We start from the raw sequence: 25,557 nt of genomic DNA, 5'->3' as shown, positions 1-25,557 counted from the left end.
GTGGATCACCTAGGGCGTGTCTACATTGCAGGGCTTAACTGGAAATAAGCTATACAAATTGATCTATGTCAATTGCATGTCTTATTTCAAAATAACTTATTTTGAAATAGGGAGCATCTACTCAGCACTTATTTCCAAATACGGCACACTTCCTCCGACTTCCCTTATTCCTCGTCAGTGAGAGTTACAGGAGTCCTCCAGCTTGACAGTATTTTGACACTATTTTGAAATAACTGCCTGCTGTGTTGTAGTTGTGGACTAATTTATTTCAGAATAGTGCTAGTTATTTCTAAATAGTGTTGCAATGTAGACGTACCCTTAGGCTAACTGCATGATAAACTCGATTAGAACGCAGTCCTTATAGTGATATAGTTAAAGAGCTCAATCTGTTCATTTTAAGAAAGAGAAGATAAAGGGATGACTCATTTAGCACCTCTGAATACCTACGCAGGGAACAAATATTTGATTATTGATTCATAAATCTAACAGAAACAGGTGTAACATGATCCAATGTCTGTAAATTGAACTGAAGACAAATTCAGACAGGATATAAAGCATACAATTTTTAGTGGTGGAATGAATTAACCATTGGAATAATTTACTATGCATGGTGGTGGATTTCTGTTCACTAATCATTTTTAAATCAAAAACGGATTTTTTTTACCCTAAAAGATGTGCTCTAGAAGCCATATCTCCCCTCCCTTCTCTAGGTCCAAACAAATGCTATTTGCTATTCAGCCACAACAGAACCTGAATAGCATAACAAAGGTGTCTCTGAAGAGCTGCTTCTTCAGAGCACAGCTGCAACTGGCCCAGGCTCCTCTATCAGTAGGGGAAGAACTTGAGGCTTCTGTGTGTGTGTGACGGGCTGGGAGGGGGGTTGCAGCTCCAGCAACAGGGAGAGAATGAGGGTGGAAGGGGGGTGGAGCTGGGGCTAACCTCCCCCAATAGGGGTCCACCCACCTGTCACCCACAACCTCTTTTAAAAGGCCCCCAGTGTTCTTAGCTGCTGCTAAGGGGCCCCAGGCCCTTTTAAACTGTTTGGGCCCCTGGGTAATTGCCCCCTTTCCCTCCATCATTGGGCCCTGGATGTTCATAGACCAGGTAGTACAGTGAAACACATGATAGACTTTGCACATGTTGTAAGGAGCTTCTCCCATGTATATGATCACCAAGAGAGGAAACATGAAACGCTTGTTTGAAATAATTATTGCTAGATTTCTGTTATCTAGAAGCTCACATTTCATTTAAGCCATATGCTAATTTTTAGTTATTGTCTAAAATTAATAATAAGAAATTGGATTTATAGGACCTATAAGAAAGAAAATCAGAGTTTATGTTTCTGAAATGGAACACTGAAGATTGCAGACAAAGCTCAAAATCTTGTAGGGAGAGAGAGAAAGAAAAGAGGAGAATACCTAGAAGCAGTTTGGCTTATAAATGTCATTGAACCAGGTCCCTCTGAAGTTTAACAGTCTCACAAGAGGAGCCAAGTATTCACACAAGAAAATATGGAAAAAATGATAAAGCAGAACAAAATGCTTTATGGTATACACCTGGCTCAATAGAAAAGTCACAACCTCTTTTCATAAGGAAAAGTTTGAAAAGGTTCCCCATTACTTCATGAAACGGCAGATGAAAAGGCAAGTTGTCAAATGTTCTGAAAAGAAAGTGGTCTTAGCTTCTGAGTTGGCCCACTGAAAGCATGCAAGCAGAGACATTTTATCAAACTAAACTGTGATCAAAACAAGCAAGCAAAGGGTCATGAAAATGTCAGTTGAAAACCAAAGGGTTTTTCTGTTTTTTTAAATAAATGTCATAATGTTGTACAGTTAAAAAAAAAAAAAAAAAAAAAGACCAGGACTATTGTTTTCCAAGAATTGCTCGCTTCTAAAAGTGGCTCAATTTGCTGTCATACTTTTTGATGATTCTCAAAACCCTTTAATGGAACTCTCGGATAGAGGAATTCAGACTGAGCTCAAGCATGCTTGGTTTTCTGATCATATTGCAGTAGCACGTAGAGGCCCCAAGTAAAATCAGTTCTCTACTATGCTACCCACTATATAAATATATAGATAGTGAAGTCCTGCCCTCAAAAGCATTCAATCTAAAAAGACAAAACATTCTAAAGGGAGGAGAGGGGAGTTATGATGTACCTTTTACAAATCTTACTGTGCTGGCTGCTTGTATGGCTCCCTTCACCACAGGTTTTGTTTGCCATCCAGTCTAGTACATTGCCCTCATGACCATGCTTTCGGGTGTGTTCACATCAGAAATACACATGCTTGTCAATAAACTGTTTACTTTGCAATGGGTCCCATTATGCAAAAATATCCACATACTCACCAGAGCTATGCGAAAGAAAAAGTACCGTTAGCACCCATTTGTGCCGCCTTTACTCCTTTTGCATGATACTTAGATTCTGTGGGCTACTTGGTAATGACTATTGAGTCGTATCCAGGAATAAGGTTGGGATGGTATGTTATGCTAGCAGAGGGAAGTTTCAGTGCACTCCCAACATATACACACACACATACATATCCACACATATGTGTTTCTTTCTCTCTCTCTTTCTCTCTCTCTCACATTCATTCACAAGAACAGTGAATACAAGCCACTAAGCTGAATAGGTTGCCCCATTGCTGGGTAGTTAAACCATCAGGGGGGTATTTCCCAACATAAGGGGCAGGTAAAATAAGGCCTGTGGACCAGATCCTGTCCACCAAGCCACCAGATCTGGCCTGCGGGGCCCTCTGCCAGGCTCCCTGACTACTCAGCCCCACACACTGCTCAGAGCAGATCTCTGAATGCTGTGAGCCAGGGAAGTCAGGAGGAAGATGGGGGGAGGCTTTTTGCACTTCCCTCACCCCCAGCAAAATCTTGCAGTTCCCATTGGCTCAAAACCACCCATGTGAGCACCTCCCAATCATAGCCTGCCTCTGGCACTCTAGCCCTTCCCTGTCCCCAATCCTATTCCCCGTCCTTTACCCCTACCCCATGTAAGTCAAAACCTCCACATCCCTGCTTCTGCACCCATACTTTCTCCCATACTTTGCACATCCTCCTACACCCATCCTCCAGGTCACAACCCTTCCTCTACAACTTGCACCTCAATCCCGTAGCCCTAGTCACAACCCAAATCCCTGCACTCTCTCCTGCATTCTTGCCCCAGGTCACAATCCCCTCCCAGACTCTGCACTCTCTCTTACACACCTCCTTCAGGTCACAACCCCTTCCCAGACTCTGTACCTCCTCCTGCACCCCAGTGCCCTGCCCCAGGTTGCAACCCCTTACTTCACCCAAACTCCATCCCAGATCCCACACCCTCTCCTGCACCCCAGTCTCTTACCTCAAGCTCCCTTCTGCACCCAACCTCCATCCCAGATCCTGAACCTTCCCATTAATAGCATGGAAGATTGTAGCCCTTGGGAACTTACCAAATTCTTGGAGTTCCCCCTCTATGAAAAATTATTGCCCAGTCCTGCAATTATTGCCCACCTCTACATGGTCTAGCTGGTCCACTAGAGAAAGAAATTTGATGCAGACTCATTAATTTATATCACAGCTCTGTAAATAAGGACGCTATGGAGAAATATGGTCGTTGATCCCAGACAAATGGTGAAGGTAGAAGCTTTCAGAAAACTCAGATTCCCTGAATTAGAGAAATCAGACTGGTTTGATTATTACGTGGGAAATAAACTGAGTCCATATTGAAACAACTGCCCCTGGCTGTCCCAGGCCCTTTTAAATTGCAGTGTCCCAGGGCAGTTGGCCTCTTTCTCTCTACTCCCATTGATGAGCTTGCATAAGCCTCTTCTTTTGGCTTCCTAAAATAATGTAAGTTTATTTTGTTCTGTACTTTTGTATTTTAAGAGGGAATTATATCTAATTTAGCTTGTGGCGAGGCATAAAATGAGAGACTAAATATCCAAATATCCAGTACAATGCTTTAAAGTCCTTGTTTTTCTTTAATGCTTTATTCTAGCTGTTATGTAAAAATATTTTATTTTAAGAAGGCTGTTGGTCATTTTATCACAGTAGATTCCCAAAGGAAGGATATTCCAAAATTCACTGAGCCCAAAACTCAGTGAATCTGAAGGTAATAAGGGCATGCTATACCCAGGATACTGTAATTAGATTATAGTGGAATAGCAGAAGAATTACATTATTCTACCCCAAGACAGTTAAGGGCAAGAGATCTAATATCTGAAATAGGTGCTCTTTAGTACACTAAAAAGGGAGCAGCATTGCAACCAGCCCTACCACCAAGACAGATACATTAGCGACAGGTGCTTTAGAAATGTGCGAGATAGATAGGAGGGTTAGCTAGGGAATGATTGGGTGGCAAGGAGCCAGACTAGTGAGCAGGATATCTCACTTCTATTCTACAAGAATTTTCTGTTCTACAATAGATCATTCTGGTTTTGAACATTAGAATATTGACTGTCATTTCAAATAGAACAAATAATTTTCTTATTATTGCTATTGAATGCTGAAGTTTGAGTTTATCCTACATAACTGTCTCCTGTAGCTTTACCTTTTTTTTCAGATTTCAGATTTCAGTTGAGTGGCATGGCTATGAAAGTAATGCACCTAGTGATATCTGGTGATATCAGCCACCACTCAACATCTGAAAATCTAGGTTTTCATCATCAGGATGAAAATTTTGTTATGAGCTGGATGAAGCCTTGTTATGGGTTAAGTTAAAACCCTCACAGAAGTTGATAGCTCTGAATTAATCCTTTAAATAACATATGTGAGGACTTGTGTTTACAGTTTAAAAAAACCACATATGTATGAACGTGTCCAGTGTGATCCTGTAAAAAGCTTGGAATAGATCTTTTTGGATCTGGTGTTATCTAAAGAGCTTTAGGGGTTATAAGCTAAGAAAATGCTCCTTTTCTCTTCCATCCTTCTGTGATCAAAAACACATGACTTTGTATATTACTTGAAAACAATATACAACAAGGTGGCATCACAGAAAATACCAGAGTTCATCAATTTCTAATTCCAACTGAAACATTCTCAAAGCCCTGAACTTTGACTAGGTGCTTGGGGAAAAAAGGGACAACACTGTTAAGAGTGTATTTCTTGAAAATGTAGTTTATTTTCAATTCATGCTATTTCATTTAAAAACATGTGAACATAAAGTGTGACAAACACAAAGTATAGCTACCTTGTTTTCTACTGTTATGCTTGTGAAAGTAGTGATCATTATCTCAGTCTTCCACTGGGAATGCTGAAGGGGAAAAGAGACAGGTCACTATAGATGAACATTACCAGACGTATTTCAGATGGCAGCTGCTACTGCAGTAGTCACGGCTTAAGTGCAGTAGGTGTCAAAAGAAAATAAACAGTACAACTGTGTTGGTTCCCTTTTTCTGTTTTAATGAATTATGAGAGAAGAGAATTCTTATCTTCTGTACATTCCTTAGAAAACCAACGCATTCTTTTTAATTCTGTTGTTGTAAGGTTGCATTTCTGAGAAAATCATATATGAGAAATAGAAAAAACGCTTCTAAAATGACTTTTTCTATTCCTCTATTTCTGTTGGTTTGTTCTTTTCACTATATCTTTAAGGTCTTTATCCAATCTGTGTTTAAATAACTAAAGTAATGAAAATTTCATTGCTTCATCTGAGATTATTGTATACTCTGGTTATTTTCAATGTTAGGATTTTTTTGGTAGTGAGTAAAATAGCATATTAATTCTAGGCTAGGGTTTTCAAAACTATTACATCTGGTCTTATCCACTGTGAATTAATAAGAGTTTTACTCTGAGTTTAGTTGGAACAGAGGTAGGCCAATAGTAGGAGTCTGAAAGTCTTGCCCCACAAATATTTTAATATCTGGTTCACGATTGCCACTTTTACTATTTCAACGAACCTTGTTTGTGATCATTCAATGAATTTAGGGCCTGATTGAGCAAGTAAGTAATCCCATCTCTATTCTGCAAAGCAAGTAAGTGCTAATTTATGTTCCACTGAAGTTAAAGTTAAGTATGGTGTTTTGTTGGATCAGAGCCTTAGACAACAACCTTCTAAAAGTGTAAATAATGCTGCAGAGGTAAAAGAAACAGAAAATGTTCCCCAACTGAGGACACTACAGATATTAGTAAGATTAATTCTGCAGTTGGCATCAGTGAAGCAACATGTAAGAGATTTAAGTAGCATTGACTGACTTGGACATTTAATTCCAGCCAAAGAAATATCCATTGAAAACAATGGAAGTTAATGGGATAATGATCAGGATGGGTGGCTTCAATTTTCAAACCCACATTGTATTTCATCTGGGAGAAAAAAACATGAAGTGGGATCAGATAAACCACCAGCTCTCTGGCCAGTAGCGTCCAGTAAGGGAACCAGGTCAGGGTTCCACATCACAGATTCAAAGTTCTGCAATAAAACTTTTCCATTTGTGTATATATATTTCTAGCAACACTAGTTCATAATTACACTTCATGACTAGCTGACTACTTATAAACACCATTCTGAAAAGCATGATCTGTGCTTATACCATCCATGTATAATCTAACCTTTACCTTGTCTTATATTTAGGCCTGTTTAGTAATACCAGAATGTTCTTAGCTAGACTCCAGCATACTGCTTGTTATGACAATTTAATTTCCATTCAGGTTCCCACTCAAGCTACTCACAAAAGAGGCAAATTACTCGTGTCATGTCAGGCCTACAAAAATACAGATTTATCAAACCTGTGTATACTTACAAACCTCTCGTATAGATCTGAAACTCAAACATTACTTAAACATCACATCCAACATGGAACAATTCTATATTAAACATCATCTGACAGAAAAAAGAGGAACTGATCACTGAGTTAAAAATAAATGGTGTAAATTAGGTAGAAATGATCATGACTTGATTACATTTATAATATGCAAACAGAATAAAGTCTCAACCAGTGTAATATATATTGTTGTTTTCTAAGGGCTAATTTTTGAAAGATGAAAAAATTAGGAGCCAGCATAGTTGGATGCAAGACTTAAATAAAAAAAATGTGAACAATAATTGGGAATTGTTTGATAACACTTAAATGGATTCCCAAAAACACAATCAAGGAAGAAGGCTGTATTAGTTGAAAAGGTGATCTAGTTTAAAAGGGTAGTGAAGGAATCTCTCTCTATATATATAATATTTGTTTACAAGTATAACAAATGGAAAAAATGGGAAGTTGATAGTAATGAATGTAAATCAGAAGTTTGGATTGTACAAATTTATAGGAAAGCAAAGGGATGTATGGAGAAATCTGTGCCCACCAGAAATACGAACAATAAAGAGGAGCTGTTTTTTTTTTTAATAGATTGGGATATTTTAAAAGGGTAAATGAGATTATGTGGGTTTTATAAGCCTATCAGTCTGACAGCAATCCCAAACAAGATAAATAGAGCCACTGATAGAGAACTCAATTAAAAACAAATTAAAGGAGGGTAATAAACTTAATGCCAATCAGTGTGGATTTAAGGAAAATAAATCATGTCGAACTAACTTGATGTCTTTTTTTGAATGAGATCATACATTTGGTTTTTTGAAAGTAAGATTGATGTGATATTCTTAAACTTGTATTGGTCAGTTGATTTGGTATCACATGACATTTTAATTGAAAGAAAGATGTAAAAATAATCTGGCATACATTAAATGGATTAAAAGATGATGGGTATCAATAAGTAATTGCATATGGGGAATTATAATTGAATGGGTGGGATTCTATGTGGGTTCCACATGGGGCTGATTCTTGACCTTATGCTACTTAACATTCTTATTAATTACATGGAAAATCCCCACAAACTTATCCCAGATAAATATTGAAAGAATGGTAAATAATGAAGAGGACAGGTCACTAATAGAGAACAATCTGGATCACATGGTAAACTGGAAGCAAGGAAACAATATGAATTTTAAGCTGGCTAAAGAAGAAGAAAGACAAAAATGATTAAAGGATTAGAAAACAAGCCCTAGAGTGATAGACTCAAGGAGCTCAATCAATTTAACTTAAAAAGAAAGTTAAGGAGTGACAGGCATACGTGGAGGACAAATGTTAAATAATGAGCTCTACAGCCTAGCAGAAACAGATAATATATGATCCAGTGTTTAGAAATTAAAACCAGACAAATTTAGATTGGAAAAAAGCATACATTATTAACAGTGAGAATAATTAACTACTGAAAGAATGTACCAAGTTAGATGGTGAATTCTCCATCACTGACAGTTTTTAAATCAAGGTTGGGTACTTTTCTGAAAACTATAATGTGAGAATATTTGGAGAAAGTTTTATGGCCTAAGTTATACAGGAGGTCACATTAGATGATCATAGTGACTGTTTCTCCCCTTGGAATCTGTGAATGTATGAGTATGATTAGGAATGATGAAATGATAAGGAAAACGCTGATTAATACTAATAAAGGAAAGAACAAATAAAATATCAAATGAACATATTCAGGTTTGAGCATCATATTTTGTTTAGAGATGGCTCCCTCTTGCACACTTCCAAACAGGTCTAGTAACAGGATTTTGAAGATTCAGTACTTAGGATGTACCCAAAGGTGTAGGAAAATTACTCTGGTATTTAGTTCTTCAAGAAATGAGAGTTCTTTTCCAGAGGACCACATAAAGTGTGCAACAGAGGACTCAGCTTCTTTGAATATCACATTATTTTTAGCTGCCTTTGGGCATCCACATGCGAAAATTTTGTCTAGAAGAAAATTGTGAATAATACATTTAATATTTAAATATCATTGTATGTTTTCTCTCTGTTTCACAGAAAAGAGATTGCTTTTGAAAAGTTCTCAGCAAAGCTCACTATTGAATAATTGACAAAAATGCATATCAAGAGATAAGTCATGATATAAGTATATGCATAAAGCTAAGCAATCACTCAAGCACTTTCATAAATAAAGAGGCCCATAAGAAAAGGCATAAATCATTTTTTTTCAATGAAGGCCTTAAAGAATACACATCAGAAGAATTAACTCAGATTGACGTCAATGAGACCAGTCTCTAAATACAGTAGATTTGGATTCTAAATGCTAACCAAATTCAGGAACACACAAACAACACAACTGTGATGGATTGGAGGAGTGCTGGCCAGCCGTTGGTGACTAAAGGGTTAAACTGGGGTAGCTAAAGGTGTTGGCAGGAAGCCAGAAGAACAAATGGGATACAGTACAGAAATTTAAATTGTAAATATCTACCTTGCCTGCTCTCTTTGTAAGGGAGTTGTAAGTTAGCAGCTACAGAAACAAGATGAAATAATCAACCAGAATTACCATGCCTGGGCTGGACCTTGAGGTACAGATCAGTGCGGATTGAGAGCAGAGGGAAAATGTATATTTGCAATCAAGGTTTTTTTTTTCTTTATTTGCTGTATGGTAAAAATTCTCTTTGTGAAATTCATGTGCCTCCCTCCCCTCATTCACTGTACCCTAAGCTGTGCCCAGAGATATCATCTCCCCTCAAGTTCAAGAATTGAAGCGGGAGAGCCCAATGTGTTCTGTTTCCTTAGGCCCAGAATTTGTGTAGGAGGAGGAAGGAGGCTAAGAGAATCAGCCTCAGCATCCCTCCCGGAGAGCTCTGGTAAATTTGACAAGAGCCTTCCTGCCCACGTGCTGGTGAGGCAGAGCGCCTCTCCCCTATCCCCAAGGCCAGAACAGAAAGTCCAGGCATTCAGGTATTGGAGCTGGAGTGTAATCTGAAAGGAATGCCCAGGATCCCTGACTCTCCAGCCCCAAAGCTGGCATCTATACAGGGAAGCAGAATCAGGTAGCTCAGCCTCAGTAGCCTTCCAGGAAACTTTTGTCAGTTTATTGAAGGTAAAACATTTTTTTAAAAAAACTAACATTTTCTTTCTATTTTGTCATGTGGACTACTGGAAATACTTTACATCCCTTCAAATTCTGTTACACACGTCACTGAGCCAAATTTTCTAAAGGATTTTATACATCCTTTAGGGTTTAGAGATTGTTTTGAAATCTGGCCTATAATCTCCATAAAATAGAACTCTTAAACAAGTTGGTGAGGATTTTATCCTCCTCCTATTAAGTCAATGCCAAAAATCCCATTGACTTTACTGGGAGCATATTGAAACCAGCTTGTCCCATTACAACACATCTCTCTAGTTTTATTAGGCACTGAAATAATTTAAGTTAGAAGATTCAAAGTGGAGAAAATTATTCTCTCTGTAAATTTTGTTCTTTTCATCTAGTTTATTTAACAAGCAAACCTTTATGAATCAAACCAAATAAGCCATGAAAGTCACTGTGTACTTAACATACTAGCGATCCCTGGATAATATGGCATCCACATCTTTAGCAGGACTCCCCACTGTTCTCTCATCCTTGATGTGCAGATGCGTTCAAAGGATTTAATATTACCATTGTTCCCTTTATTTTATTTAAGAATCTTTTTGCTGTGGTCTTATGACCTTCTGAAGTCACACAGTTTTACCATTCATGTCAGATAGCTCCAAACTCAGCAAATATTTTATTGATCAAAAGAAACAGTACCTTGAAGAGAGTCAAAGAGCTCTGTGAGTACGTAAGTGCTACTTGTGATCAACACTGAAAATATGTAGTAATTGAGACATTTAGAAAATCCCAAGCAACAAAGACAATAGTCTACACAATTATTTCTTTTGTGGAAGTCATCTTAGATGAAGGAATTAGCTGGATTTTTCTGTCTTTTTAACTGTTTCCTAAGAATAACAACTCATGAAGTAATTCCAGACAGATCATAAATTACAGTAACATTCAGCCCCAAAATGACAAGGTTACTTAGCACTAAACAGAGCAATGAGGGATTAATTTATTACATATATTTTAAAAAAAGTTGACATCTAGATTTGAAAATAAAAGGTAAGAAGATGAAAATGAAGCATGTGGTTATTGTTGCATTGTCTCTCAATCCCCACTTTTAACATAATTAATTCCAAATAAATCAATAGTAGCTGAAAATAGCCACCATAAAACTAATACAATCAGTTACAAAATGGAATCATATGTTCTGCTGAGGAAGATCCTACAGTTGGAGACTCTGTTTGTTGCTCTTGCATTTTTCATTGTCAGAGAGTTGACATCTCTTCCTTCTGTCCATCTACAAACTCAGGAGCTTCCTGGATGTCTTCCTGAAAGGAGAGCCAATGTTCTCTTTGGTTTTGGCTTGTCTTTTGTTCTTTTGGGGGCCATTACAAGTTTAGTGGTCCAACTGCTATCTTGGCAAATCTGCCTTTCACTTTTAGTTTAGAATTTAACAATCTCTCTCACGTTCAATGAGAAAAACTGGCATTTTGTGATAATAATTTTTTCATTTTAGTAAATTTCATTTTCCTTGGCTCAAGAAAAAATCTTAATTACACTGATGTCTTTTTTTCTTCTGTTAGAATTGGCGAAGCTAATGAAGTATTGTGTGATTGCTAATCTAACATGAAAAATGTAGATCCTTAGAATCTACTATAGTTTTGATTAAATCACATTCTCTATTCTCTTCTGTGACATCTCTGGTGCATAATAAGGGCTTTATGAGGAATGCCTCATCTGACATATCAAAGAAAATTACCCAAGTGAGCCACTTGTGAGTTGTAGGCTGTTCTCTTAGTAATTCAGTTGAAATCTCATAGGGTATGTCTACACTACAGCACTAATTCGAACTAAGCTAATTTGAGCTAGTGCAACTAAACCTAAAAACTAGTTCGAATTAGTGTTTTGCTAATTCGAACTAGCATGTCCACATTGAGTGGACCCTGAACCGACGTTAAGAATGGCCGGAAGCAGTGCCGGCAGGGCATCAGATTAGGACTTAGAGCGTGAAGCTGCTGTCTCCGGCTAGCCGAGGGCTGTGCTTAAAGGGTCCTGACCCCACCCCGGACAGACAGTTCTCAGGGGTTCCCCGCTCGCTTGTCTAACTCGATGAGGGACAGCAAAGCAGTCCTGGCTTGGAGTGCCCTGAATGCCCACACTGGGCACATCACAGCACTTGGCCATCAGCCTGGCTGCACTTGCTGCAGGCTGCCATCTGGGGAGGGGTCAATCGGGGGGCTGCAGGAGAGCTTCCACCCCGAGGAACCCGCAGAGCCACCCCAGTCCTCCCCATTGGGGGCTCGTACCCCATTCCTCCCTCACCTCCTTCCACTTACCCCTCTCTAGCCCCCCTTCCTCATGTACACAATAAAGGACACGTGTGTTCAAAAATAGAAACTCTCTTTATTGAACAAAACTCGGGGAGACTGGGAAAAGGAGGTGGGAGAGGGGAAGAGAGAGGATGTGAGAGGGGAGGGCAACTAAAATGATCAGGGGTTTGAACAGGTCCCATATGAAGAGAGGCTAAAGAGACTGGGACTTTTCTGCTTAGAAAAGAGGAGACTGAGGGGGGGATATGATAGAGGTCTATAAAAACACGAGTGGTGTGGAGAGGGTGCATAAAGAAAAGTTCTTCATTAGTTCCCATAATAGAAGGACTAGAGGACACCAAATGAAATGAATGGGTAGCAGGCTTCAAACTAATAACAGAAAGTTCTTCTTCACAAAACAAATAGTCAACCTGTGGAACTCCTTGCTGCAGGAGGCTGTGAAGGCTAGAACTAGAACAGAGTTTAAAGAGAAGTTAGATAAATTCATGGAGGCTGGGTCCATGGAGTGGTATTAGCCAGGGGATAGAAATTGTGTCCCTGGCCTCTGTTTTGGAAGGCTGGAGATGGATGGCACGAGACAAATGTCTTGGTCATTGTCTTTGGTCCAACCCCTCCGGGGTAGCTGGTGTTGGCCACTGTCGGCAGACAGGCTACTGGGCTAGATGAACCTTTGGTCTGACCCAGTATGGCCGTTCTAAGCTCAGGGCTCAGGGTTGGGGGTCTCACTGGACCACCTTGATTTTCATGCAGACCTGCTCCTGGGTGGCCAGGCTGGCAGCTATCCTGCCCTAGCCAGCCACTTTCTTGTGCCTAGTGCGAAGGTTGTGGATGAGGTCCACGATGTCCACACTAGACCAGGAGGGTGCCCGCCTCTTGCGACCCCGGGCAGGCTCCTGGGAGCTGCCAGCCTGGTCCCGGGAAGAGGGGTGGGCTGGGTGGCAGCGGGTGCCTGGCTCGTGCCGTGCCAGGTGCAGGGTCTGCTGGCTGGGTGTTGGCAGGCTTGCACCTGGCACGGGTACCGTAGCCAGCCTGTGCCCCTTTAAGGGCTCCGGGGCTGGGAGGGGGGCAGAAGAGTTTCCCTGGTGGTGCCCAGAGTGGCCACCAGGGAAAGCTGGGGAGGGGTAGCCTCCCATTAGTTTGAATTAAGTGGCTACACAGCCCTTAATTCGAACTACTTAATTCGAACTAGGCGTTAGCCCTCGTAGAACAAGGTTTACCTAGTTCAAATTAAGCGCTCCGCTAGTTCAAATCAGGTTTGAACTAACGGTTTGCCTGTGTAGCGCCTATCAAAGTTAATTCGAACAAACGTCTGTTAGTTCAAATTAACTTTGTAGTATAGACATACCCATAGTGAGCAAGTTAAGTTATTTGTTGTCACAACATCGATGTGTAAACCAGAATAGGAGTCCACAAAGAACATACTGTAAGCAGTGCTACTTAATTTAAATAGAGCTGTTCCAATTTTGTAGCTAGTTGACTGGGAATTTCAGGTACTTTAAGTAACATTTTATTTTTTCCCATTCTGTTTTTAGTGTTTATTTCACATTTTACATTAGGTAGTATTAAGACTCTTCCACAAAAGGCTATCTTTTTACTTTACTCTTACATTCTTCAATATCCAGATGGCTACAGTGAATTACAGTCAGCATTTCCAATCTTGAACTATGCAATATTGAATTGGGATGGAATGTGGTAGAAGATTTATGAGTAAAACACTGACATTCAAGTTAGCATAATTTATTCTCAATTACAAGTGGGCTTTAATTTTTAATTAAAACATGAAAGGACTTAACATCACACAAATAATAAAATAAAAATACCATTATAGCACTGACGTGTCTGTTTTGTTTATACATACATTCTTGATTTCTCTCCTTAACTCTCTTTCTTAAAAAATTATATTACTATATATTACTAGTTCGTAAAGAACACACAGACCCAGATGCATTTTCATACTTTCTGCACTGTATGATCTGATAGACTGTTCTTACGGATTCTCATTTATTCTCTACAGGCTCCATCATCACCTTCCTCACCAATAGCTAATGAACCAAAATATGAGAAGCGCTGGCTAGACACTCTATCAGTTCCTCTGTCAATGGCTCGAATCTCAAGGTACAAAGCTGGAACAGATAAATTAAGGTATGTATTTGAAAAGGGGAGTACTGGGTTAAATAACTGTGCCTAATTTTACTGTGAAGCTGTTGCTGGGGAAGAATTCTTTGACTTAAGAGATGAAAAATTGTAGCTCATATTATTATATGAAAATATGCTGTATATTTTCTCCTGAGATTTATAACATGCATAGCAGGACTGTTGAACACAAAGAAAAGGTTAAAATAGGACAATAAAAGTAAACAGTAATGCTGTTGATATGGTTCAGCACCATATTGCTAGGTTTCCATATCCCTTTTTCATCTAACAGCCTGTCCTCCAGTTCCATATCTGGTTATGGGCCCTTTTGATGTTAGTCGTTCAAGAGAAAAGAGTGTTTGTTTTTTTCCATTGGGAATGTTAGGAATGATTGTGGGTGTGAGATTTAATGTGAAGAATAGGTTTTTAGACAATTCAGAAAAAAAGGAGGCTGAGAGAAGAAAGAAAAATATGGGAGTTTGCTAAAAAGAGGAAAATGAAAATTATTAAGGAAAACTGAGGTTTCTTTAAGGGTTCTTAAAGAAAAAGGCAAATAATATATATTTAAGAAAGAGAAGAAAAATAAAGGTTATTAAAGAAAATAGGGGAAGAAAAGGGGGCAATTGCTGTGGGTCCCAGTAATTCAAAGGGGTCCAGGGCTCCCGGTCATTGCAGTGGTGGCTTTCAGCCTTAGGTCCTTTAAATTGTGGGCAGCTGCAAGGGGAGCTTGGTGGGTAGGTGGGCCAATGAGGTATACTCTGGGTGGTGTTGAGTGTTGGCTGTCCCTAGCCCCATCCCTTCTGCCTGAGGCCCGCCCCTTCCAGGAATGCAGAGGTGCTCCCCCTCACCTGGCCCAGGGACCCAGCACACTGTTGGCTCCCCTGTATGCATTTTTCATGGGATTATAGAATGACAGGATTAGAAGGGAACTGAAGAGGTCTTCCAGTTCACTCCCCTGCACGCAAGGTAGGACTAAGTATTATCTAGACCAGGGGTGGGGAATAGTTTTCAATAGGTGGGGGGGTCACTCTACCATTTTGGTAAGTGCTGAAGGGCTGCATTTCTGTAGAGGGAGCACAGGGCCTGGGACAGTAGATGGGGTGTAGAAGGGAGCTTGGGATGGAAGAGTGGGGCGTGGGGTCTGAGAGGGAGTTTAGGGGGAAGGCGAAAGTTGTGATATGGGGCAGAGGTTTGGGGGCCAGGAGGGGTTATGGATGCAGAGAGGACTCTGGACTGGGGGAGGTGGGGAAAAAGGGTGCAAAGACTCATAGACTTTAAGGTCAGAAGGGATCATTACGATCATCTAGTCTGACCCCCTGCACAATGCAGGCCACAGAATCTCACCCACCCTCTCCTAGAATAATCCTCTCACCTATATCTCAGATATTGAAGTCCTCAAATGGTTTAAGGACCCCAATATGTAGAGAATCCTCCAGCAGTGATCCGTGCCCCATGCTACAGAGGAAGGCGAAAAAACTCCAGGGCCTCTGCCAATCTACCTTAGAGGAAAATTCCTTCCAGACCCCAAATATGATGATCAGCTGAAGCCTGAGTATGTGGGCAAGACTCACCAGCCAGACACCCAGAAAAAAGTTCTCTATAGTAACTCCTATCATCCCTCCATTGGCCTATTTACCACTGATAGTGAAAGGTCAATTAGTTGCTAAGATCATGTTATCCCATCAAACCATCCCCTTCATAAACCAACCTGGCTTAATCTTGAAGCCAGAGGATTTGAGTGGTGACGTGGGGTAGGGAAATGGGGTGCAGGGAAATGGAATGCAGGGTCCAGGAGGGTTATGGGTGCAGGAGAGGATTCTGGACTGGGGAGGGTGCAGGAAGGAGTGGTGATTGGAGGCTATGAGGAGAGACAATGCAGAGGGTTTGGGTGGTGGTTTGGGACAGATATCTGGAGAGGTGAGGGAGCCAGAGTACCAAAGGCAGGCTATGACTGGGAAGGGCATACCTAGCTCTCCGCAAACCCAAAACAAACTTCCTGCCTGTGTGCTGGCGGGGGAGCTACTCCATGTGGCTCTGCTGCAGGGAGGAGGGGAGAGTGAGGAGGCTTCATTGTCTGCCCCTTCCTTCAGCAACATTTCTCAACTTCTACTCGCCAGAAACTGGCCAGTGGGAGCTTGGGGATTTTGATAAGAGGCAGGGACAGCATGGGAAGCTTTCGTCTCCCTGCCCAGCTTGCAGAACAATTAGCAACTGGCTGCTTAACGTGGCTGCAGCTGCTCTGTAGTAAGGGTGCCAGAAGGCCACTGTGAGCTCCATCCAGCCTGCTAGATGCCTCTTGCCCCCCTTGTTCTAGACCATCTCTAACAGGTGTTTGTCTCCCTTGCTTTTAAAAATTTCCAATGACAAGGTTCTACAAGCTCCCTACACAATTTATTTCAGTTCTTAACCATGCTGACAGTTAGGAAGTTTTCTCTAATGTCTGATCGAAACCTCCTTTGCTGCAGTTTAAATCTAGTCCTAATTTAGGAGTTTAACAAGACTTATTGTTTGGATGGATTAAAACAAGCCAACAAAAGAAAACCCAGATAATCTATCAGTGTTTTTAAAGTGTTGCCTAAGGAAAAAAATTAAGAAATCTTTAACTTTATCAACTTAAAAGAGAAAAACAGCTTATGTAAACCGGTGGATAACAAGACTGTTTCTCAATCACTTTTTAAATGCTGTCAGTTAACAGTTGCCTAAAGAAAATTGTTGAAAAGAAGGCTTTAGATTTGTATAAATCATTAAAAAAAATCTGATGTAAAAGGAGGCAAGGGGTTGTTTTTCCCCACCACACCCAATTTTTTTTCCTGAAAACCTTCTTTAGTTTCCAAATTTTCTAGAAACCTATTCTTCCCATTTCAAATCACATCACACAACCACCCTAACATTTCCCATGAGGAAAAATAAAAACATAAAAACTTATTTTCTTCCAAGAATGTCCAACTGACCAAATATGAACATATAATTGGATACAATACTAGAATGCAGGACAAATATGCAAAAAATACCTATTAAAAATACATAGCAATGAACCCTTTCAAGTATATTACCACTAACATACCTCCTAATAAAGGAATCCCATTGTATCTGGGCAATTCATTCACTATAGTCAATTAACTAGTTCAGAGGTTAAAATCAGTGCTATTTGAATTAATTTAAGATATTGCTATTCACTCAATGTTTCCTATGCGCTCTCTTTTCATAAAATAATATATTATACTTGCCACCGCTTGCTCCCCCGCCGGGGCCCAGCTGAGCGCTCCCAGCTGAGCATGCCTCCGAGGGAGGGGAAGAGGGGCGGGGCTGGCTGGAAATTAACAAAATACCGGACATTGCACATGTCCGGTATTTTCTGAATTTTTCTATCGGACAGACGGTGCAAATACCGGATTTTCCGGTAGAAAACTGGACACCTGGCAACTCTAGACCCAGGAGGAGCACCGCTCAGCTGGGCCCCAGGCAGCAAGCGGCTGTTTGAGATCCACGCTCCCCATGCATGGGGAGCGCAGACCCCAAAGAGCCACTTGCCGCCACTTGCTCCCCCGCCACGGCCCAGCTGAGTGGCGCTGGCACTGAGCTGCTCAGCTGAGTCCCGGTGGGACGGGAAGGGGGGCTGGGCATTGATGTGCATGGCCAGGGGGTGGGGCTATGTCCGTCACCGTCCCCCCTTCCTCCTCCTGCCGTGGTGCTGACTGGTGCGCCCCTCAGCCGGCCACCGTGGGAGAAGGGAAGGGTGGAGGCGGTGACATAGACAGCCCCGCCCCTGGCCATGTATGTCACTGCCCCACCTCTCCTCCCCCGCGGTGGCCCAGCTGAGTGCGCAACACTCAGCCGAACCACCATGGAGGGAGGGGAAGGGGGCGGGGCGGTGACGTCCATGGCCAGGAGGTGGGGCCGTCTATGTCACCGCCTCCCTTCCCCTCCCGCTGTGGCACTCAGCTGAGTGCTGCGTCCCTCAGCCGTCCACCATGGGAGAGGGGAAGGAGGGGCGGTGATGTAGACATCCCCGCCCCCTGGCCATGTATGTCACCTCCCCACCCCCTCCCTCATGGCAGCCCGGCGAAGCAGGCAGCACTCAGCCAAGTGCCACGGTGGGAGGGAAGGGGAAGGGGGGCGAGGAGAGACGGAGGGGAGAGAGAGGCAGGAGGAGAAGAGAAAGGGACAGTGAGAGGCAGGAGGGGGAGAAAAGAAAGAAAAAGACAGAGAGAGAGTCGGGGGTGGAGGAGAGCTGAGAGAGACCGGGGTAGGCAGTAGGAGAGAGAGAGAGAGAGAGACGGAGCGAGAGCGCTCAGGAGAGAAGACCTGAAAATCCCATCTTATGACAGGCTAATTGGCTAGTTGATAAATAGTTTCTTGCCAGATGAAATGCTGTTAAATTAAATTTTCTTTATCCATCTTGAGATCTGTTTCTTTATCTGGTGACAGTGGGTGCCATTAGGACAGGATCTCCTTCTTAACAGTCTGGTGCGACACTATTTTAATGCAATTTAGATGGAATATGAGTATGTAACTCTCCGCTTTACAGCTAATGGCTGCTGTTCTTCATTCTGGCTGCAGAGGAAGGCTTTAGGCATTCTAATATGGCTACGATGACCATCCATCCCAAATTTCCCGGGACAGTCTCAATTTTTAATCATATAATCAAAGAACACTAGATCTGGGAGGGACCTCGAGAGGTCATCGAGTCCAGTCCCCTGACCTTAAAGCAGGACCAAGCACCATCTAGACCATCGCTGATAGATGTCTGTCTAACCTGCTCTTAAATATCTCCAAGGATATTTTAATGTCTTGTTCCCATGCCCCGTGCAGCACTGAAATTTCCCGGAAAGTCCCCAGGCTCCAAATGCAGCCAGAATCGGCTGCACAACTGATTCTCCTTCCCCTCCCCTCCTCTAGCTGGGAGAATATAGGAGTCCAAGGCTCTCCCTGCATCTGGGGAATCCAGCTAATAGCAGCATCAGGAGGTGTTGCCTGTTGGGAGCACGTGAAAGCAGGTAAGCGGCTGGAGATTGGGAAGGGTGCAGACAAGCAGCATGTAGCTTAGCTGGGCCAGGAGGTGGACAGGCAGCCATGGCAGAGTTGGGCTGGGCCAAGCCAGGGGAAGGGGCCAAAAAGCAGCCCATGGATGAGCTTGGCCAGGGGGATCGAAAAGCAGCATGTGGCTCAGCTAGGTTGTGGGGGCTCAAGGAACTGACACACCACTCAGCTGGGCTTTGGGGGAAAGGAGGTGCCGGGAAGCCCAGTATGGCAGGTGGTAGCAGGAGGACTGAAATGACCTCCCCAGATAGAGAAAAATTCCTCATTGGGACCAATCCGGTCCAGAGGGTGCCGGACCAGGGAGGTCCAATTTGGCTTCTGCACTCTCTCTCTTGGCCAGACACTCTACCCCCAGTCCGCTCCTGCACACTCCTTCTTGGCCAGACTACCTTCCTCCTGGCTAGGCACACTACCTCTAGCCCACTCCTGCATCCACCATTGTTCCTGCACCCTCCCTTGCTCTTGCTCCCTCCCCCTGGCCAGACACCCTACTCCCAGCCTGCTTCAGCATCCTACTTCCCACCCCAGACCTTGCAATCTCTCCCTCATCTGCCCCCCCCACCTCTCTCCCAGATTCTGCACCCCACACCTATCCCACTCACTGGCAGCCCTTTCACACACACTGAACCCCTCATTTTTGTCCCAACCCCAGAACTTAAGGGGGCTCCATAAAATCTACCAGAAAAGTAAATCTGACCTATGGGAAGACCTGAACCTTAGTTCTCCCTGACCCTTCCCCTTGAGTTTAGGGAGGAGTTCTTTTGCTTCTCTCTTGTGTGGTCTCCAATTGATTTTTCTGAGGATCGATGGTCCCTGACCCAAAAAAGTTTCCCCATTCCTGCCATAAATAAAGAAAACATTGAAACCTTTTGATTTGGACATAAATTAATAAATTAATATTTTATTTTATTTAAAATCAAGTTTGAGAAATTAAAATGTTTAATCTGTTTAAAAATTTAAATGAAACTGTTCTCCCTAGCTGCAGCACTAGAAAAATGGCTCAGGTGTAATTATATAATTAATGGTGGTCAGTGAAAGGTTTACATTGAGTGAGGTGGTCCATAGGCCAAAAAAGGTTAAGAATCACTGAAATAGAGGTACACCTGGCCTCTCCCCCTGAGAGACCACCCCAGGCTCCCTGTTGCTCCAGAAGAACCCACAGAGAGAATGGATCTGTTACCACAGTGATGAAATCACTGTGTCACTCTGGTGTGGATGATGGACAAACTTTTTGTGATTTTTCCTCATCCAGGTAGTTGATGATTTAAACAATGTGTTAAAAACACTTTGTGCATCCACAGAGAGGCAGGATGTATTGTCTCTCTCTAGAAAGAATTGTCATGACTTGTGTGTCTGGGTGAACAAACCCTTTATGAGCTCTGTGAAGAGGTGAGATGTTTTGACTTCTAGTTTCAAGAGATTTGTTCTTCTGTCTTTGGACTGCACGTTGCTTAAACCTGAATGGAGTTTGCTGTGACAATACATTTCTGAGTTATTCTGATACACAAAGGGAAATCTGTGCTAAAGACTCCACATCCAGTGAGAGAAAGAGCTGATGTCAGAAGAAATAAATTCAAAGTCTCTCCAATTTTCTTCAAAGATCACCTACATGAAGCGGTAGGGCTTTGACTAATTGGCCCCTTATATTTTTGAACGGTGACTAAATGTTAACTGGATCTTCTTGGGTAATACCAACAGATTGCTTTGCGCCCAATCCTAGCTTAAAATTTTAATTGAATCAGGTGCTTTGTAAGCGGGTTGGGATTTGGCAATTATTATTAGGTATTATTTAGCATTGCCATCATGGTATTGACATACACATTTCTCAGTAGTTTTACATATAAAATAGTCCAACCCCATTGGTCTCCATGGGAATTTTTTTCTTGAAAGCCGTGGTGGGATGGGTTAGTGACATGGTCTTCTCCACCTTGTAGTTGTAATGGTTAGCTCAGTATTGTCATTCTGGCTTGTGGAAACGGAGGACACTTGATAGTTTTGCAGTAACTTCAAAAATGCATTTGCAGTATATCTCATTAAGGAGGTAAATTCCCATTAATCAGTTAACCGGTTAATGTTAGGTCACACTAGGGCCAACGCCAGCTTCCAGCTCCCTCTGGAGCAATCTCTGTCCACAGGAAGTTGGACTCCCCATATAGAGAGGCTGCTCTGGACACTGGTGCAGTCCCTGCCTGCAGACTCCGCCCCAGTTCCCAACAGACAGGGGCTGCTTAGACACAAACAACCTCTGCTTGGACATGAAGAACCCCAGTTCCCACAGCAGATGGGGGCCTGCTTCAGCACCCCACTGATTACCAGTTAATTGGAGCAAGTAAGCATCATCCATTAAGAGGACTAAGGAAGTTGTCCCATGAAATTGTGGAATTGTTCTTGATGATTCCCAGGCCCAGAGTCAAATGGAGCTGCATCAAAATCTGCAAAATAATAGGACTTGGACCCAGGATCTCATCTTGAATCAAGGTTGGACTCCTAGTGCTGCAGTGTCATGGGAGACTAGATCTGGAGCCTGGGTTATTGCAGTATGGTTACATGGGGGCTTCTATAGTGCCCAAACCCATCCCTATTAGAAGGAGGACGAGTTCTTGGGGGGGGGGGGTCACATGACACTCATCCAGTCATGTGTCCATCTTGAACCAGGAAGTACTATCCCACGGGTGGGATTTCCTGTGGCAGACGGGTAGCATCTAAGAAGTCAGAGGCGTGGCTAGTGGTCTCAGGGACATGGCTAAGGTGTTCCTATTTTTGGATCAGAGAATATGGTCACTTTAAATTTGGCCATAGAAAAACCATATTGTTACAATTGTGTGATGGACAGTAATTAATCTTTCACACTCACATAGTTAAATCACTAACTTATTTATCCACCTCCTGTCCTTGTCAGCCTCTGAACCTCTCTGGCCAGGTCTTCTGTTGCAGCATCCTAGGCCAAGTTACAACTACTATTTTAATTCAATGTAATTTATGTTGTACAGGAATGTGAAAAAGCTTTTCAAGTTTCATTCTGTCCACTCTAGTACTATGTCAGCAGGAGACACTTTCCTGATGACATAACTTCTACTTCTTGCTGAGGTTGAATATTTATGCTAATTTATCTAGGCAGCCAATACTTTGTAAGTCACAAACCCAATTTGCATGCTGTTGTCGGATCTGACATTACTAATCCTCGAGAGGCTGAGCAGAAATATAAGCATCAATGAGCTTGGTCTGTCAAAAATAGCTTGATGTATTAAAACTAGAAGATTAAAATCTAAAGAGGTTTGGGAATAGCTATAGCAAACCAGTACTCACTAGCTCCCTCTTCTCCATAGCATCAAACTGTATATTGCTTCTTTTCATATTCAAGTTCCTTCAGAACTTATCCTCCACCTTACTTATCTCTCATGTGCTATCAAGGGATGTCAGTCATCCACTTACTCTTTCAAATGAGCATCTTTTATGCTTTCTCCTGTGCTGCCTCTCATGCATGGGAGGAGCTGCTCACAACAAAAGCAAAATAATCTCATTATTCACCTTTAAAACCTTCCTGGAAATTCTCCTTTGCAGAGAAGCTAAACAAATGTTGACAATGTTTAGACTGCTCTGCTGTGCTGAGTCCACTGCCTAGCATTTCATCTCAGTGTCTCCATGCTCTCTCTCTGGGGAAGAGGTCTTCTTTTTCTTCAGTTTTTACAGTGCCTACAACAATGCAGTCCTGGCCCATGTCTAAGGGTGCCTCTACATAGCACCTTAAACTCGAAATTGTGTATCTTATTTTGTTTTAATTTCAAAATAGTCTACACAGAGCCAAATTTCAAAATAACGTGCTATTTCAAGACATCTCTACACCCTCATGGAACGAGAATTATCGGGATGCCAAAATAGCACAATAGTGTTACTTTTCAAAATAATGGGTGGCTTGTTAAGATGTGGGGTAGCTATTTCGGGATACCTCTGGTATCCCAGAATAGCCATGCAGTGTAGACATACCATAAGGCTCCTCAGTGCCATGATAATACAAATAAGTAATAATAATAAAGCTTACAACAGTCCGGAGGAAGAATAGCAGAGAGGTCATCTTGGGTTTTCCCATTAATTACTAACTTCCTTAGAATCATAGAATCATAGAATACTAGGACTGGAAGGGACCTCGAGAGGTCATCGAGTCTAGCCCCCTGCAGCAGGACCAAATACTGTCTAGACCATCCCTTATAGACATTTGTCTAACCTACTCTTAAATATCTCTAGAGATGAAGATTGCACAACCTCCCTGGGCAATTTATTCCAGTGTTTGACTACCCTGACAGTTAGGAACTTTTTCCTAATGTCCAACCTAAACCTCCCTTGCTGCAGTTTAAGCCCATTGCTCTTGTTCTATCCCCAGAGGCCAAGATGAACAAGTTTTCTCCCTCCTCCTTATGACACCCTTTTAGATACCTGAAAACTGCTATCATGTTGTCAGCCGACGGTCAGGGCAGTGAGTCCCTTATGACCGGCTGAAGTTCTTTTAAATTGTGCTTGGTTTTGTTACAGCAACTGAAGGAGTCAGGTTAAAGCTTAAACAGTTACTATTTTATTGTTACAGGGTAAACTTAGCTGTTAAATGCTACTACTGTGTTACAGATAACACAGACACTACAAAGGACAGGACAGAAATTACACTAATAAGTCACTTACAGGTACCATGAAACCCTTTTGGTTCTCTGAGCTCTTATTAAATGCATGCAAAATAGACACATAGCAGGTATATATTCTCACCCCTGCGTTCCAGACTTGGCGTGGCCAGCGTCTTTCTCTCAATCCCTCGGGAAGAAGTAGGGCGAGGTTGGGCGTCCCACAGACCTCGGGAGACAATCAATACCTGCCAGCAGGTATAGATGATTGGAGCTCAAATGGGGTGGGCTGCTGAACCTCTTTTATACCCCTTGGGTCATGAAGGCTTCTTCCTAGGCTCAAGTGGCCAATTAGGAAAAATGGCTTTGAATGCCAAGTTTCCCACGAAGGGTGCAAAGCATAATTTACACCTGGGAAAATGCAGACAATGGGCACCTCTGGTATGTGATGGGCGAAGATTCCTCTCCTGGGACAGTGCAGGCGTGTCAATTACTGGTACTAGCCATCAGGGCAACGGGAGGTCCCGGGTCGTCAGCTAGCCCATTTACTGTCTGGTTTCTGTTTATGGTAGAGTCAGGGACAGGCAGCAAACCTGTGTTCCCAGGGCATCAAAGGCTGACTGCCTTTCTCTTGCTCTCTGGGGGGGGGGGGGGGAAACAAGATGGGGCTCGTGGAAAAACAAGATGGGGTTTTGTGTCTGGCTACACATGTCCCTCCTCAATCTTCTCTTTTCTAAACTAAACAAACCCAATTCTTTCAGCCTTCCTTCATAGGTCATGTTCTCTAGACCTTTATTCATTCTTGTTGCTCTTCTCTGGACCCTCTCCATTTCTCCACATCCTTCTTGAAATGCGGTGCCCAGAATTGTACACAATACTCCACTTAAGGCCTAACCAGCGCAGAATAGAGCAGAAGAATGACTTCTCGTGCCTTGCTCACAAAACAAGATAGTTGTGATCAAGATAGTTGTTCAAGTGATATTCCCCAGACACCAGATTGCTTGCAAATCCATGATCCTTAAAAGCCCTGCGACTTTTTTTTCCTGATCTTATTTCTTATTATGTGATGTCAAAAAACAAGGTTTACGGGAGCGGTCAACAAAGGCTTCCCTTGTCGACCGATCCACGTCTTTACTGCCGCACTGTGCCGACGATCAGCTGAGCTGGCACAGTGCGGCAGCCGTTTTTATTTTAATGAAGCCGGGAATATTTAAATCCCTGCTTCATTGACTATGTCGGGTAGCCTATTTTACATGCCTCTGTCGGCAGAGGCATGTAGTCTAGACATACCCTGTGTGTCCTTGAACAAATCACTCATGACATCTGTAGTCATTCATTAATGTTGGTTACACATGAAGTTATTGTGGTGGTGGCTTTTGAAGAAAAGACTGCAAGGAAATGAATAATTCTGTATTCAGGCTTGGAAGGCATGTAGTATATAAGGGATCATATAAGGCCACATATGGAAAGATGAGGATGACAAGAATTATTGAATAGTTGCCTCCTTCCTTGATTATCATCATCCTGTGCATTGAATAAAGCATAGGTCCTGATACATGCGATCATGTATTTAAAACTATCTTAAAGCAAAGAGAGTCAAAATCAGGTTGCCTGGGAATTACTCAGCTTTCAAGAGGTTG

General features: G+C 42.3%; 1 protein-coding gene across 3 annotated transcripts in view; it reads left to right on the top strand.

Moving 5' to 3' along the window:
• SNTG2 (syntrophin gamma 2) overlaps positions 1 to 25,557 on the top strand; it is a 463,781-nt gene that overhangs the window by 315,755 nt on the left and 122,469 nt on the right. For all 3 annotated transcript variants that reach the window (XM_075923561.1, XM_075923558.1, XM_075923560.1), the window contains exon 9: positions 14,152 to 14,279. In XM_075923561.1, the coding sequence (XP_075779676.1) occupies positions 14,152 to 14,279 (128 nt within the window). The remainder of the gene's footprint in view (positions 1 to 14,151; positions 14,280 to 25,557) is intronic.

Source organism: Pelodiscus sinensis, chromosome 3, assembly GCF_049634645.1.
Source record: "Pelodiscus sinensis isolate JC-2024 chromosome 3, ASM4963464v1, whole genome shotgun sequence".
Lineage (NCBI taxonomy): Eukaryota > Metazoa > Chordata > Testudines > Trionychidae > Pelodiscus > Pelodiscus sinensis.
The sequence above is the reverse complement of the archived record's forward strand: the minus strand, read 5'-3'. Positions and strand labels throughout refer to the sequence as shown.